The sequence below is a fragment of the Brachycentrus maculatus genome, unplaced genomic scaffold, assembly GCF_059751285.1.
Source record: "Brachycentrus maculatus isolate JH-2025_06_01 unplaced genomic scaffold, ASM5975128v1 h1tg000225l, whole genome shotgun sequence".
Classification (NCBI taxonomy): Eukaryota; Metazoa; Arthropoda; class Insecta; order Trichoptera; family Brachycentridae; genus Brachycentrus; species Brachycentrus maculatus.
In genome coordinates, this window is record NW_028280976.1 from 41766 (window position 1) to 56164 (window position 14399).

Sequence of the window (14399 nt, forward strand, 5' to 3'; positions counted from 1 at the left end):
AAGTTGGGACGGAGCAAGGAAGAAGAGCGTTAACGAAGTCATTATGTTTTATTTATTGTTTCGGCATTAACTTTGTGGTAAGACATATTACAATAATTAAAGAAAACACTTCGTTTTTTACCACTTCTGTGTTATCTTGAACTTTACTTACATGAAGGCAAGGCGGTCACGCCTGAGCTTCAGGGACCAGTCCAGGGCAATATTGATTGTGATAGAAAATATATTGGCCAAACTGCGAGAAATTTAAAGATTAGAATTAAAGAACATCATAGCGGTCTTGTTAGTAATTATTTTTCGGAATTTGCAAATCACATAATAGATACTAATCACTCATTTCACTCTCATAAATTAAAATTATTACACCTTGTTCCATATAAAGGCCAAATTATGAATTATCTTGAAAATTTAGAAATGCAAAAAAACCTGAATTCTAATAATAATTTATTAAATAATATATTGTTTCAAAATTCTTCACCATTGCTTTCAATTTTTCCTTTGTTTTCAAACTCCGTTCCTTGACTAACCCCTTCCCCTTACTTTCCCCTCTCCTTATTTATAGAAAAATTTTATATTTTATATTTTATATTTTAGTTACTATACAGACCTGAATGATGGAAGTTTAACTTCTGAAACATGTAGTCTATAATAAAACTCAAGTGGTAAAAACGAAGTGTTTTCTTTAATTATTGAAGTCATTATGTATAAATTATTGTGTGAATGAAAAATAATTAAATGTATCATATAATCAAAGGTGGATGATTTTGTATTTCTCAATAAACTCTTTCTTTTACTATCCAACGTCCAAGTGACTAAAATCTAGCGGCAGCTTATGCAACACTGCTTATCATGCTCCTTCTTAACTTCCAACATTTTCCACTTGTGAGTGACTTTATTTGTTTCTTTTTCTAACCCTTATCCGCACCCAATGGTGTATAGGGCACTGCATCGTATTGCAGGAGTGTTATCTTGAACTTTACTTACATGAAGGCAAAGCGGTCACTCCTGAGCTTCAGGGACCAGTCCAGGGTAATATTGAATAAACATTAGAGAGTAAAATCGCTAATAATTATTTTCACCCTCCCCCTGGGAATCGAGCCTGGGACCTTCAGCACGGTAGCTAAACTCGCCAACCATTACACTGCGGAGGCGGACAAATAATTTTATATTTAAAGTTACTAAAATATATAATTTATTAATTCTGTACAATTGGACCTAGGTAAGTACCTGAGCTATAAAGAAAAAGTATTATTTGGTTTTTAAATTATTTTTTGACATCTCAGGACAGATGAAGAGGAATATGGAAGTCTGGGATTTTACGGGTTGAACGACCGTTGTAGACTGGTTTAAGTGATCACTTTACACACGTGTAACAATCCCCCCCGTACCAGGATGCTACTTAGTTATAAGAACTAGTGTAGTGATATGTTAAGTATGTGAATTTTTAGGCGTATTGTAAGTATTTAATTATTCATTTATTGAACGGCTAATGCCTTTAACATAATACATATATACAGCATCTAATATAAAAATACACTAATGAATACACTAAGGGAGAAACAAAAAGTCTCAAACATATAATAATAATAAAATAACAAATAGTAAGCACTGGTCAATACACGTCTCCTTCACACACTATCAGCGAGCAGCGAGAGAGAGTGAAACACAGCGTTTACATTTATCCATTAAAACATGGAGAAGAAATGCTGAGAAAGTACAAACTTCAAGGTGGATAACACTATATTAAATAAATCTATACTTTCAAAAGCATTGGCTAACATGTGAAGCCGCGGAATGGGAGAGAACATGGCGTAGTTTGCATTATGTACAAATACTGGGAATACAGATTTTTGCCTAGTACCTCTTGGACGCACGCTAAGCTTTATTTGATTTAGGAGATCAGGGCTGTTCAGAATTTTATATAACAGGACCGAATCAGTAATTACCCTTCTTTCACTAATATTATTTGCTATAACTGATTTCAGTGCACCATTCACTTTGTTCCCAGCATTCACTCTCCTTTCTATGTCTTTATCAATCTTTCCTTTTTTTTCTATCAGCGGAAGCTAAACTGGCAGTGCACAACGGAGTCCTGGTTCCAACTCTAATGTATGGAAGTGAAACATAGAGTTGGCAAAAGAAGGATGAAAGTAGACTGAATGCAGTCGAAATGCGATCTCTCAGAAGAATGTGCGACAAAACGATGAATGATAGATGTACGAATAGTGAAATAAGGAAGGAATGCAAAACTGAGATAAGCATTATCGACAAAATTAAGAAAGGCGTGCTGAGATGGTTTGGGCATGTAGAACGAATGAGTGAGGAAAGAACGGTAAAGCAAATTTATGAGGCGAATGTTAGCGGGAAAAGAAGCAGAGGAAGACCGAGAAAAACATGGCACGATCAGGTATGCCAAATACTTGAAAGTGGTCAGGTTAGGAGTCGTAACAATCGGCGGGTATGTATGAGGAGATGCATGAACGTGGAAGAGGCGAAGAATGTTTGCAAGGACAGAGTGGTGTGGCGCTCTATTCTCTCTGCCTACCCCTGCGGGGAAGCTGCGTGATGGTTAGTTAGTTAGTTAGTTATCACTAAGATTTATTTATTTTAGCCGCTTTATCATGCAACTATAATCTAACTCAACAATGGGTATATTTACTTTTAAATGAATGTATCTAAGGAACTTGTGTTGTATTTTCTCTACGCTGTCAGCGTGTATAGCATAATGTGGAGACTGTGGAGCCGTATGTTATATTTATACCTAGTACATGAGTGCTTGAAGAATTTGAGATGTGGGTTTGGAGGAAGATGACCAAAACATCATGGGTCGTAAGAAAGTCCAACGAAAAGGTGTTGCAGGACGTAAAAGAAAGAAGAGAGCTTATAAATCATATTTCGAAGAGGAAGGCCAAGCTAATAGGGCACTCAATTAGACATAGCACCTTTCTTAGCAACATCTTCGAAGGAAGAATCTTGGGAAAACGAACAAGAGGCCGCCCAAGAACTTCATACTTCCAGGATTTGAAGCGGCTCATGGACGTCTCCTCCTATTCGCAGCTCAAGAGGATGGCGACTGGCAGAGACAAGTGGCTGACACAACAAGGCGCTGCCTTTAGAAGATGATGATGACATGAGTATACTCTATTCCCAAGTAAAATCATACACCTAAATAACTTCACTGCTGACTTAGAATCAATGAAATGTATAAACTCGTGCCTCTACCGAGATAGTTTATCGATTGTTGCGCGGTGTGATCGATAATCCTGAATTTATCCGGAGCATTGGTCTGTATGTTCCCGATAGTTACCTAAGACAGCGTTGGCATAGATTGTTTCACAATCCTATACACAGGACCAACCTGCCGATGGTTATGCCTGTAAGAAGAGCTACCGCTTTGTTGAACAATATCACATTGGATATTGATCTGTTCCATGTGTCCGAAGGAGTTTTCCGAAGCGGGATTCTTCTACACCTTTAAGTCTTCTTACTTACTTTTAATATATACGCCTTGAATATTGTTTGTTATGTATGCAGTATATTATTTTTTTATTGAATAAATTGGATTGGAAATTGGATAGCGAGTGTTTTTGCCTTGAATTGTTCACTCATGAATTATATTGAATTATAGTAACTTTAAACATAAAAAGTAAATCCACTCACGAGTAGGCAAAGGAGGGTCATGATAAGCGGTGTTGCATAAGTCGTATCTAGATTTCAGAGTCAATTGGACGTTATAATCTAAAAAAAAATTGTGAAATGAAGATATTTTATTTAGTTTTTACGGTAAGTACCATTTTAATGCGTATTGTCATTGACATAAGCACTGTTTTAGCGTGCCATAAAAATCCAAACAAATTCTGACAGCTCTTGAAAACCATAGACAAATAATCACCTGAGTTTGACAGCTCACGTCACCTGGATGTGTCAAAACGTAAATAATAATATTTTAGTTATTTATAAAGTTTGTTATTGTTTAAAACCATGGAGGAAGCAATGGGAAGCGATTATTTAAGCGTAGTTTGTCAAGAATGTCCGCAAATTTCCGATTTCGACAAGGTTTGTCGCATTTGTTTATCGTATTCGAATTTAAACTCGATATTCCAGTTCAAAGGCGATGACACCACAGAAGACTTATCCAAAAAGATGCAAAAATGCTTCAAGATGAAGCTCAGCGCTCGCGACAGACTCCCAGATAAAATATGCAAGGCTTGTGCGAGGGCCCTCAAAGTGGCTCTGCATTTCAGAGAGCTCAGCCGAACTTCCGAAGTCAGATTGAGGGCCGCCCTCAAAGGTGAGAAAAATCTCAAAAAGAGAGTGATTGAGGTGAAAATCAAAGAAGAGTTTGCGGGCAGCTGTAGCGACGGCGTTAAGACGGACGAAGAACTCGGTGAGGCTAGCGAAACGATACTCAAAGATGAGAAAACCCTCGAATCGTGTGGTAAGAAAAAAGATGATATAGAAGATGATGAATTTAAGCATAGAAATGACGGTGAAAGTTGTAATATGGATGGTAATGTCAAGAACGAAGATGTGAATTTTAATTGTTTGAAAACCGAATTGGAATTGAGCGGGAAAATTGGTACGAGTGACCGCAATTTGCTCAAAATCGATACGGGTGACCGCAAGCACATGTGCTCACCTTGCGAGAGATCGTTCTCCACAGAAGGCAGCTTGAAGAGGCACCTGTCCACGCACGGAGTGCTGCGGCAGGACTATCTCTGTCATGGGTGCGGAGCTGCGTTCTACACGAGGAAACTAAGGCTACAGCACGAGCAAGACAAATGCGCCTTGATGCCGGCAGGATGCACATATAAATGCAGGTAACAACAATTTGAGTGTGTGTGATGCACATATCGTAGTCGTACAGGAGAAAGTGACCAACTGACAAAACGTAAAATGTTCAGGAGGGCCATTTAAGTCACTTTTGCTTGGCAACAAAATAAACATCAATGCAGTTAGTCATTTTTACCAAGTCAATATATTATACTTCCAAGTTTAAAATCCTCTGGGAAATTTTTCAGGGCAATATTGAGCTAGTAATATCAAATCCGCCTCTGTAGTGTAATGGTCAGCACGCTCGGCTACCGTTCTGGAGGTCCCGGGTTCGATTCCCAGGGGGGTCAAACAAATATTAGTGATTTTTTCACTGTAATATTTATTCAATATTACCCTGGACTGGTACCTGAAGCGGAGGGCTGATCACCTTTCCTTCGTGTGTAAACGATCAAGATTACACTGTGTTCATATGAAGCAGTGCCCTATGCACCATTGGGGTGCGGATAAGAGTTTATTATTAATATCAAATAGTTCATAATCATGTTTTTGTAAGCAAATGCACTTGGTCACTTTCTCCTGTATGACTACGATATAAATGCAGGTAATCTATTTTTTTTTTTAATTAAAAGAGAAGTACTTGTGTTTTTATTATTAACACAAATATTTCAATCTCATACTTTTCCTGTGAGCCTAAGCGCCTCATTATTAGAAATAGGTATTAAATTGTGGTAGAGTGGGTTCGAACCGAGAAACTCTGACTTAACCTTTTAAACGCGTTAACTTTGTTCCTAAGAGACGCTCGTGCGCGGCTGTATTTCGCCGTTTTTTAAATGATTACTTTTATCATGTATTTAGTTATGAAACGATTTATTTTCCTAAACAAAAACGTTCAATGGGATTCATTGTGCCTTTTTGGTACTCTATAATACACTTGTGTCACATTATTCTTGAAATATATCGTAATATAAACAAATTAGATCGTAACATAAATAAATCAAAGCACGCATCGTGTGTCACTCTTACCCACTGGCCATGCGTAGCGTCGAGAGTGAGACAGATATAGGGCATGATTATGGCGCGGACTAATTACCGACCGCAAGAAAAATCAGGGATCTGTTGTTTTATTTATCCTTGTGATATTACAAATTATTAGTCAGATATTTCAACAGATGTCATAAGGCCGAGGATTGACGTATTATTTTATCCAAAGTTCCACACCATGAAAAAATCCCTCCAAGTTGAACTGAGGTTTAAACTTGGAGCAAAGTGAAAACACAAACGCTTATGTCAGCCGCGTATGGGGCATGTCTTGTAAAAACACATACGGTTATGCGAGCCGCGTGGATCCGGTTAACACAAATATTTCAATCTCATACTTTTCCCGTGAGCCTAAGCCGTTCATTATTAGAAATAGGTATTAAATTGTGGTAGAGTGGGTTCGAACCGAGAAACTCTGACTTAAGAGTCCGTGACACTAACCACGGGACCACAATTTATTAACAACATTTTGAGTGCGTCCAAACACATACAAATCTGGGCTATCTCACTATAGGAGTTACTGTCCGCCTCCGTAGTGTAATGGTCAGCATGCTCGGCTACCATTCTGGGTTCAATTCCCAGGGGGGTCAAATAAATACAAGTGTTTTTTTCACTCAGATATTTATTATATTTTACCCTGGACTGGTACCTGAAGCGGAGGGCTGATCACCTTTCCTTCGTGTGTTCATGATCAAGATAACACTGCGTTTATATAATGCAGTGCCCTATGCACCATTTATTTATTTAAACTTCATGTACAGAAAATAAAAAGTACATTGGCGGCTTATTGCTAAAAAGCAATATCTTCCGACCGACCAAAGACGGACTAGTGATATTGATCAAGACGTTTGATACCATATATAGCCGTTTGCAATCAGTGGGCAGATAGTACTTGAACATTTAAAAAAAACATAAATTACAAATTGACATTTAAAAAAAACATAAATTACATATTAACCTTTTAACTGCGTCAACTTTGTTCCTGAGAGACGCCCGTACGCGGCGGTATTTAGCCGTTTTTAAAATGATTACTTTTATCATGTATTTAGTTAAGAAACGATTTATTTTCCTAAACAAAAACGTTCAATGGGATTCATTGTGCCTTTTTGGTACTCTATAATACACTTGTGTCACATTATTCTTGAAATATATCATAATATAAACAAATAAGATCGTAACATAAATAAATCAAAGCACGCATCGTGTGTCACTCTTACCCGCTGGCGATGCGTAGCGTCGAGAGTGAGACAGATATAGGGCATGATTATGGTGCGGACTAATTACCGACCGCAAGAAAAATCAGGGATCTGTTATTTTATTTATCCTTGCGATGGTACAATTTATTAGTCAGATATTTCAACAGATGTCATAAGGCCAAGGATTAACGTATTATTTTATCCAAAGTTCCACACCATGAAAAAATCCCTCAAAGTTGAACTGAGGTTCGAAACTTGGACCTAAGTGAAAACACAAACGGTTATGTCAGCCGCGTACAGGGAATGTTTTGTAAAAACACAAACGGTTATGCGAGCCGCGTGGATAGAGTTAATATACCAATTACCAATTAACAAAAGACGATAATAAGGAGGGCAAAGGAAGAAGGGAGTTTAGGGAAGGAGGTAGAGGGAGGAGGTTTGATGGACAGTTAGGGTACTAATGGCAGATAGTAATGTCTCAGACGTTTTTAAAAGTTAATACATATTATTGTCTGATGTAATAGATTTTATCAAAAAACTAAAAAACAGTTATTAACAATTAGACAAAAAATTAGACCATTGGGGTGCATATAAGGGTTTGAAGAAGAAGAAAGGAGTTATATATCTTTTTTATTTGACATCTCAACATGGATGAAGAGGAATATGCAAGTCTGGGCATTTACGGGGCTTACGACCGTCATGGGCCGATTTTTTACATAGTGTTAATGAACGTCTCATACCGGCTATGCTTGGTGAAGCGTTCATTAAAAAAAATAACATTGTAAAAAATTATATTACAGTATTGTTGGAAAAAAACTAACTAACTAATTGACCAGCGCCCCGCTTCTCCGCAGAGGTAGGCAGAGAGAATGGAACGCCATACCACTCTTTGCGAACATCCTTTGCCTCTTCCACATTCATGCATCTCCTCATACATACCCGCCGATTATTTCGACTCCGTTGTGTACGGCCAGTTTAGCTTTCGGGCAAAGGTTTTTGCTATAAGTGATTTATAACTGATTTATATAAAGGTTTTTATTTGCTATAACTGATTTCTAAAAAAAATCTCCTGTTTTCAGGAAGTGCCCGGCGGAGCTGAAGAACCGCAAGTCCTTCGATGCGCACATGTCTCTGCGGCACGCGGGGGCCGCGGGCGTGTTCTCGTGCCACGTATGCCAGAGCAAGCTCAAGAACGAGGCCTGCCTCAAGAGCCACATGCGGCGGGGCCATGGCCGGCAAGGCACACCATGCCCGGTGAGAACTGTATTGAGGCTACTAACTAAGGAATGTGGGTATGTTGGTGACATAAAAATGACAACAACATCCCGCAATCACTCACTTAGAGCTACCTAGTAACTTAAATAACGTATATAAAATTAATGAGGCGAATGTAATTGAGAAAAGAAGCAGAGGAAGACCGAGAAAAACATGGCACGATCAGGTATGCCAAATACTTGTAAGTGGTCAAGTTAGGAGTCATAATATTCGACGGGTATGTATGAGGAGATGTATGAACGTGGAAGAGGCGAAGAATGTTTGCAAAGACAGAGTGGTGTGGCGTTCTATTCTCTCTGCCTACCCCTGCGGAGAACCGGCGTGATGGTTAGTTAGTTAGTTAGTTATAAAATTAATTGAATCTGTATATAGAATAAAGTAAATTTACCTGATAACTTGTATATTAAGCAAAGTGTCGGGTTGTGGTCCCGTGGTTAGTGTCGCGGACTCTTGAGTCAGAGTTCCTCGGTTCGAATCCACTATTTCATATATTTCATATCGCTCACTCCTTTCAAGAACGTCATAAATCAAAAATCGTCAATTTTCAGTTGTGCGCGTTTTCGGAACGCCCAGAAAATGTACTATATCCCAGCAAAAGAGGCATATTTTTAACTTAATATGTACCCGATACAGGGCAGAAAGTGTTGTTTTTGCATTTTGAAGAAGAGGTATTGTTTAATTATCTTTTTAAATATACTACATATTTTTCAAATGGAGAAAAAACCTTCAGGTTATACCTAAAAATATCTGTTGCACAGTAAAAAGTTCAAAAAGTGGCTTGATATTTATTTTTAATACATTGTATTATATTTTTAAACTTTAAAAACGTTCTGAAAAATCAAGTTTTTTGATTCATGACGTTCTTGAAAGGAGTGAGCGATATATCACCACAATTTGATACATATTTCTAATAAAGAGTCGCTTAGGCTCACAGAAATAGTATGAAATTGAAGTATTTTTGTAAATAATAATAAAAAAACACAAATACTGTTTAAAATTTGAAAAATTAATTAAAATAAATGGATTTTCCAATACCACACAACACGCCGTTTCCCCGCAGGGGTAATCAAAGAGAATAGAATGCCACACCCCTCTGTCTTCGCAAATTGTGTATTAAATGTTAAATTAAACACTGATTTTTTGGTGTCCGCTAAGTTGTATTTTAGTGTTGAAAGCACATAAAAATCAACTTTGTGACAATTGTTTCGCCTTGTTATGGCATTCTCAAACGAATGCCATAACACCGTACATGTTTGAAAATGATGCGGGATGCATGGAAACACGTGTCACAGTAGATTTTAAGAAAAAGTGGTATGTATTTACTAAGCAAAGCTTAAATAAATAAAAAATAATACTTTTAATAAACTGGCAGTGCACAACGAAGTCCTGGTTCCGACCCTAATGTATGGAAGTGAAACATGAAGAGTTGGCAAAAGAAGGATGAAAGTAGAATGAATGCAGTATAAATGCGATCTCTCAAGAAGACTGTGCGACAAAACGATGTATGATAGATGTTCGAATAGTGAAATAAGGAAGAAATGCAAATCTGAAACAAGTATTATCGATAAAGTTAAAAAAGGTGTGTTGAGATGGTTTGGACATGTGGAACGAATGAGTAAGGAAAGAACGGTAAAACAAATTTTTGAAGCGAATGTAATTGGAAAAAGGAGCAGAGGAAGACCGAAAAAAACTAGGCGCGATCAGGTATGCCAAATGCTTGAAAGTGGTCAGGTTAGGAGTCCAAAAAATCGGCGGGTATGTATGAGGAGATACATGAACGTGTAAGAGGTGAAGAATGTTTGCAAGGACAAAGGGGTGTGGCGTTCTATTCTCTCTGCCTACCCCTGCGGGAAGCGGCGTGATGGTTAGTTAGTTAGTTAGTATAAAATAATACATTTGAATAGACTAATTTGGGAGGAACAATTTGCATCCAGATTTGCGAGAAGCCCGTGATGAACGTGCACTCGCACATGTACATGCACCGCGAGCGCACGTATGCGTGCGAGCAGTGCCCGTACCGGACCAACCTGAAGAGGTCGCTGGTCTACCACCGGCGCAGCCACGCCGGCGAGCGGCCCTTCGCCTGCGCGCTGTGCCCCTTCCGCGCCGTCAACAAGAGCAACCTCAACAAGCACCGCCTCGTGCACACCGGCGAGCGCAACTACGAGGCAAGTGACGCTCTTTTGAAGCGAATGTAATTGGAAAAAGGAGCAAAGGAAGACCGAAAAAAACTAGGCATGATCAGGTATGCCAAATACTTGAAAGTGGTCAGGTTAGGAGTCCAAAAAATCGGCGGGTATGTATGAAGAGATGCATGAACGTGAAAGAGGCGAAGAGTGTTTGCAAAGTCAGAGTGGTGTGGCCTTCTATTCTCTCTGCTACCCCTGCCGGGAAGCGGCGTGATGGTTAGTTAGTTAGTTAGTTAGTTAGTTATGCCGATGTGGGTACGTGGTAGGCCCAATGGCACCAATCACGGGCACAACTACTATCTCCTCAGAGATTACAATTTATATTAAATGAAAACATGACGAGAATAAATTATCAAACTTACTTGAAAATCCGCATTTATTTGTGCAAAAGATTTTGGTCTACAATTTAACATAAAATTTACAGGTTTTTATTCTAAACTGATATTCACAAAGTATTAAAATGTTACAAAATTTTACAACATTTTGAGTGTGTCCAAATACTTGTTCACAAAATCTGGATTATCTCCAATTACAGGAGTTATTTTCATATTATTTTTTGACATATCATCAAAGATGAAGAAGAATATGGAAGTCTAGGCATTTACGGGGCTTACGACCGTCATAGGCTGGTTTAAGTGATCACTTTACACACTTTACTTTTTACTTTAATATAAGAGTTTCTGCTTAGTAAAAAGCTTCTTTACATCTCACCAATAGATGTCTCTAGTGAAGTTTTAGTGATTCATGAACAAGGTTTCTAAATTGGTTCATATATATAGAACTTCCAAGAATTTGAGTAGTGTGGTTGTCAATAATGGGTAGAATTGGTGAATGTTACACGTGTGTAAAGTGATCACTTAAACCAGCCTATGACGGTCGTAAGCCCCGTAAATGCCCAGACTTCCATATTCTTCTTCATCTTTGATGAGATGTCAAAAAATAATATAACAAAATTTTTGTCTGGTGACTATGCGTGTAGATATCAAGACTTTCCCTGCATCGATGTGATGCCCAATGCACCTTTGTTGAAGATAGAACTAAAAAATGAAGTCCTTGGTCACTGTAACATATCGCTCACTCCTTTCAACAACATCATATATCCAAAAATTGTCAATTTTCAGTTGTGCATGTTTTCGGAATGCCCAGAAAATGTACTATATCCCAGCAGAAGCGGCGTATTTTTAACTTAATATTTACCCGCTACAGGGCAGAAAGTGTTGTTTTTTGCATTTTGAATAAAATATATATATTTTTTTTTATATTAAATATATTTAATATTTTTCATATGGAGAAAAAACCTTCAGGTTTAACCTAAAAAGATCTGTTGCACAGTAAAAAGTTCAATAAGTGGCTTGATATTTATTTCTAATAAATTGTATTATATTTTTAAACTTTAAAAACGTTCTTCTGAAAAATCAAGTTTTTTGATTAATGACGTTCTTGAAAGGAGTGAGCGAAGTGTGATCAGTCTTCTTTGTTTTAATCTTATAAGGGTAGAATCTCGTGACATAAACATTTCCCGCGTACATTGCCCCGCGGGCGCTTGGGTTCATAGTTCAAGTTGCTAGAATGATTGCACTGTAACATTATTGTATAACCTAGCTGTGTTTCTTGCACTAGTTTCACCGGACACCAACTCCGATTTGCGATCTACAAATAACAGATACATTTTTCGATTCCCCTTGCAGTGCGAGGAATGCCACGGGAGGCTGAAGAGCAAGAAAGGTCTGGAAGAGCACATCAGCAGCATCCACCGGGGACTGCGTCCATTCTGCTGTGACAAGTGCGGGAAGGACTACAAGAGGAAGAAGAGCTTGCAGAAGCACCAGAAGAAGGCGCACCGCGACGACTGAAGGCAACTCACAGGACTGCCAACTGTTTAAGGTTAAATTTTGACAGGTACACAGAAACTGTTGAAATTTGATCTTGCAATAGAAAAGGGAACACCTGGCATCATCAAGTATTTCAAATACTTGGGTCTGGTCGGGTCAGGAGTGGAAATAAATGACACATATCGCTCACTCCTTTCAACAACGTCATAAATCAAATAACTTGATTTTTCAGGAGATCGTTTTTAAAGTTTAAAAATACAATAAAATGTATTCAAAATAAATATCAAGCCACTTATTGAACTTTTTACTGTGCAACAGATCTTTTTATGTAAAAACCGAATGTTTTTTCTCCACTTGAAAAATATTTAGTATATTTAAACAAAATACTTAAACAATACCTTTTCTTTAAAATGCATACACAAGACTTTATGCCCTGTAGCGGGTAAATATTAAAAATAAGTTAAAAATATGCCGCTTTTGCTGGGATATAGTACATTTTCTGGGCATTCCGAAAACATGCACAACTGAAAATTGACAATTTTTGATTTATGACGTCGTTGAAAAAGATTACGATATGTATGAGGTCTGCCTCTGTAGTGTAATGGTCAACACGCTTGACTATCGTACTGGAGGTCCCGGGTTCGATTCCCAGGGGAGGGGATTAAACAAATAAAAGTGATTTTTCACTCTTATGTTTATTTGACAGGCGCCGTGGCGTAGTTGGGTAGACGCTCGACTACGAAACTGGCGCCTCCGGTTCGATTCCCGCCAATAGCAAAATTTATTCATGAAAGATTTATTTAAACAAATTTATGGAGCGAATGTAGTTGGAAAAAGAAGCAGAGGACGACCGAGGAAAACTTGGCACAATCAGGTATGTCAAATACTTGAAAGCGGCCGGGTCAGGAGTCGTAATAATCGTCGGGTATGTATGAGGAGATGCATGAATGTAGAAGAGGCAAAGAATGTTTGCAAAGACAGAGCGGTGTGGCGTTCGATTCTCTCTGCCTACCCCTGCGGGGAAGCGGCGTGATGGTTAGTTAGTTAGTTTTAGATTTATTTTCAATTGTTCTGGGTGTTTGTGATGTATTCTTCACATTTACCTTCCCTATCCTTACTATCGTACATGCAGACAAGCTTCTAAAATAGACTCTGCGGGTTATTCCTTTAAGAAATAAATCGAATAAAAATTCAAGAATTCTTTATTCAAAAGCTCTTTTAGGTGGTATGGACATGCGGAGCAAATGGATAGCGAGAGAATGACTTAGAAGGTATATATGGCAATTGTGAGCGGGGGAACAGAACGAGGACGGCCAAAACAAACTTGGCACGATCAGATCAATCAGTACCTAAAATCTGGTGGTGTTGAAAGTCTGCGCAATCGGAGGGCATGTATGACTAGATGTATGGATATGAAGCAAGCGAGGAGTGTATGTCGGACAAAAGAATGTGGCGTTCCATCCTCTCTGCAGTAGAAGTAGGACTATTCAATATTACCCTGGACTGATATCTGAACCGGAGGGCTAATCATCTTTCCTTCGTGTGTTAATGATCAAGATAACACTGCTTTTATATGATGCAGTGCCCTATGCACCATTGGGTGCGGAGAAGCGACAAGATGATTAGTTGGTTTACCCTTGATATCTTACCATCCGCCGTTTGACCGCAAGGGTAGGTGGGGAGAATAGAACGCCACACCTCTGTTAAACGTTCTTTGCCTCTTCCACATTCGTGCTTCTCCTTATACGTACCCGCCAATTATTCCCATTCCCATGAAATTTGAGGGTATGTTGATAGATTATATGAGCTAAAACAAGGTTATATTTTTATAAACAATTTTTATCCGTCTCCGTAGTGTAATGGTCAGCAAGCTCGGCTACCGTTCTGGAGGTCCCGGGTTCGATTCCCGAGGGGGGTAAAATAAATATTAGTGTATTTTTCACTGTCATATTTATTCAATATTACCCTGGACTGGTGCCTGAAGCGGAGGGCTGATCACCTTTCCTTGGTGTGTAAACGATCAAGATAACACTGCATTTACATGACGCAGTGCCCTATGCACCATTGGGGTGCGGACAAGGGTTTTATATATATAT

General features: G+C 38.5%; 1 protein-coding gene across 1 annotated transcript in view; it reads left to right on the top strand.

Moving 5' to 3' along the window:
- Nucleotides 1-3885: 3885 nt before the first annotated feature.
- LOC148306808 (uncharacterized) overlaps nt 3886-14399 on the top strand; it is a 138825-nt gene continuing 128311 nt past the window's right edge. Inside the window, exons 1-4 of the mRNA XM_088264351.1 lie at nt 3886-4817; nt 8087-8261; nt 10217-10450; nt 12160-12348. Of these exons, the coding sequence (XP_088120477.1) occupies nt 3979-4817; nt 8087-8261; nt 10217-10450; nt 12160-12324 (1413 nt within the window). The 5' untranslated portion in view covers nt 3886-3978 and the 3' untranslated portion in view covers nt 12325-12348. The remainder of the gene's footprint in view (nt 4818-8086; nt 8262-10216; nt 10451-12159; nt 12349-14399) is intronic.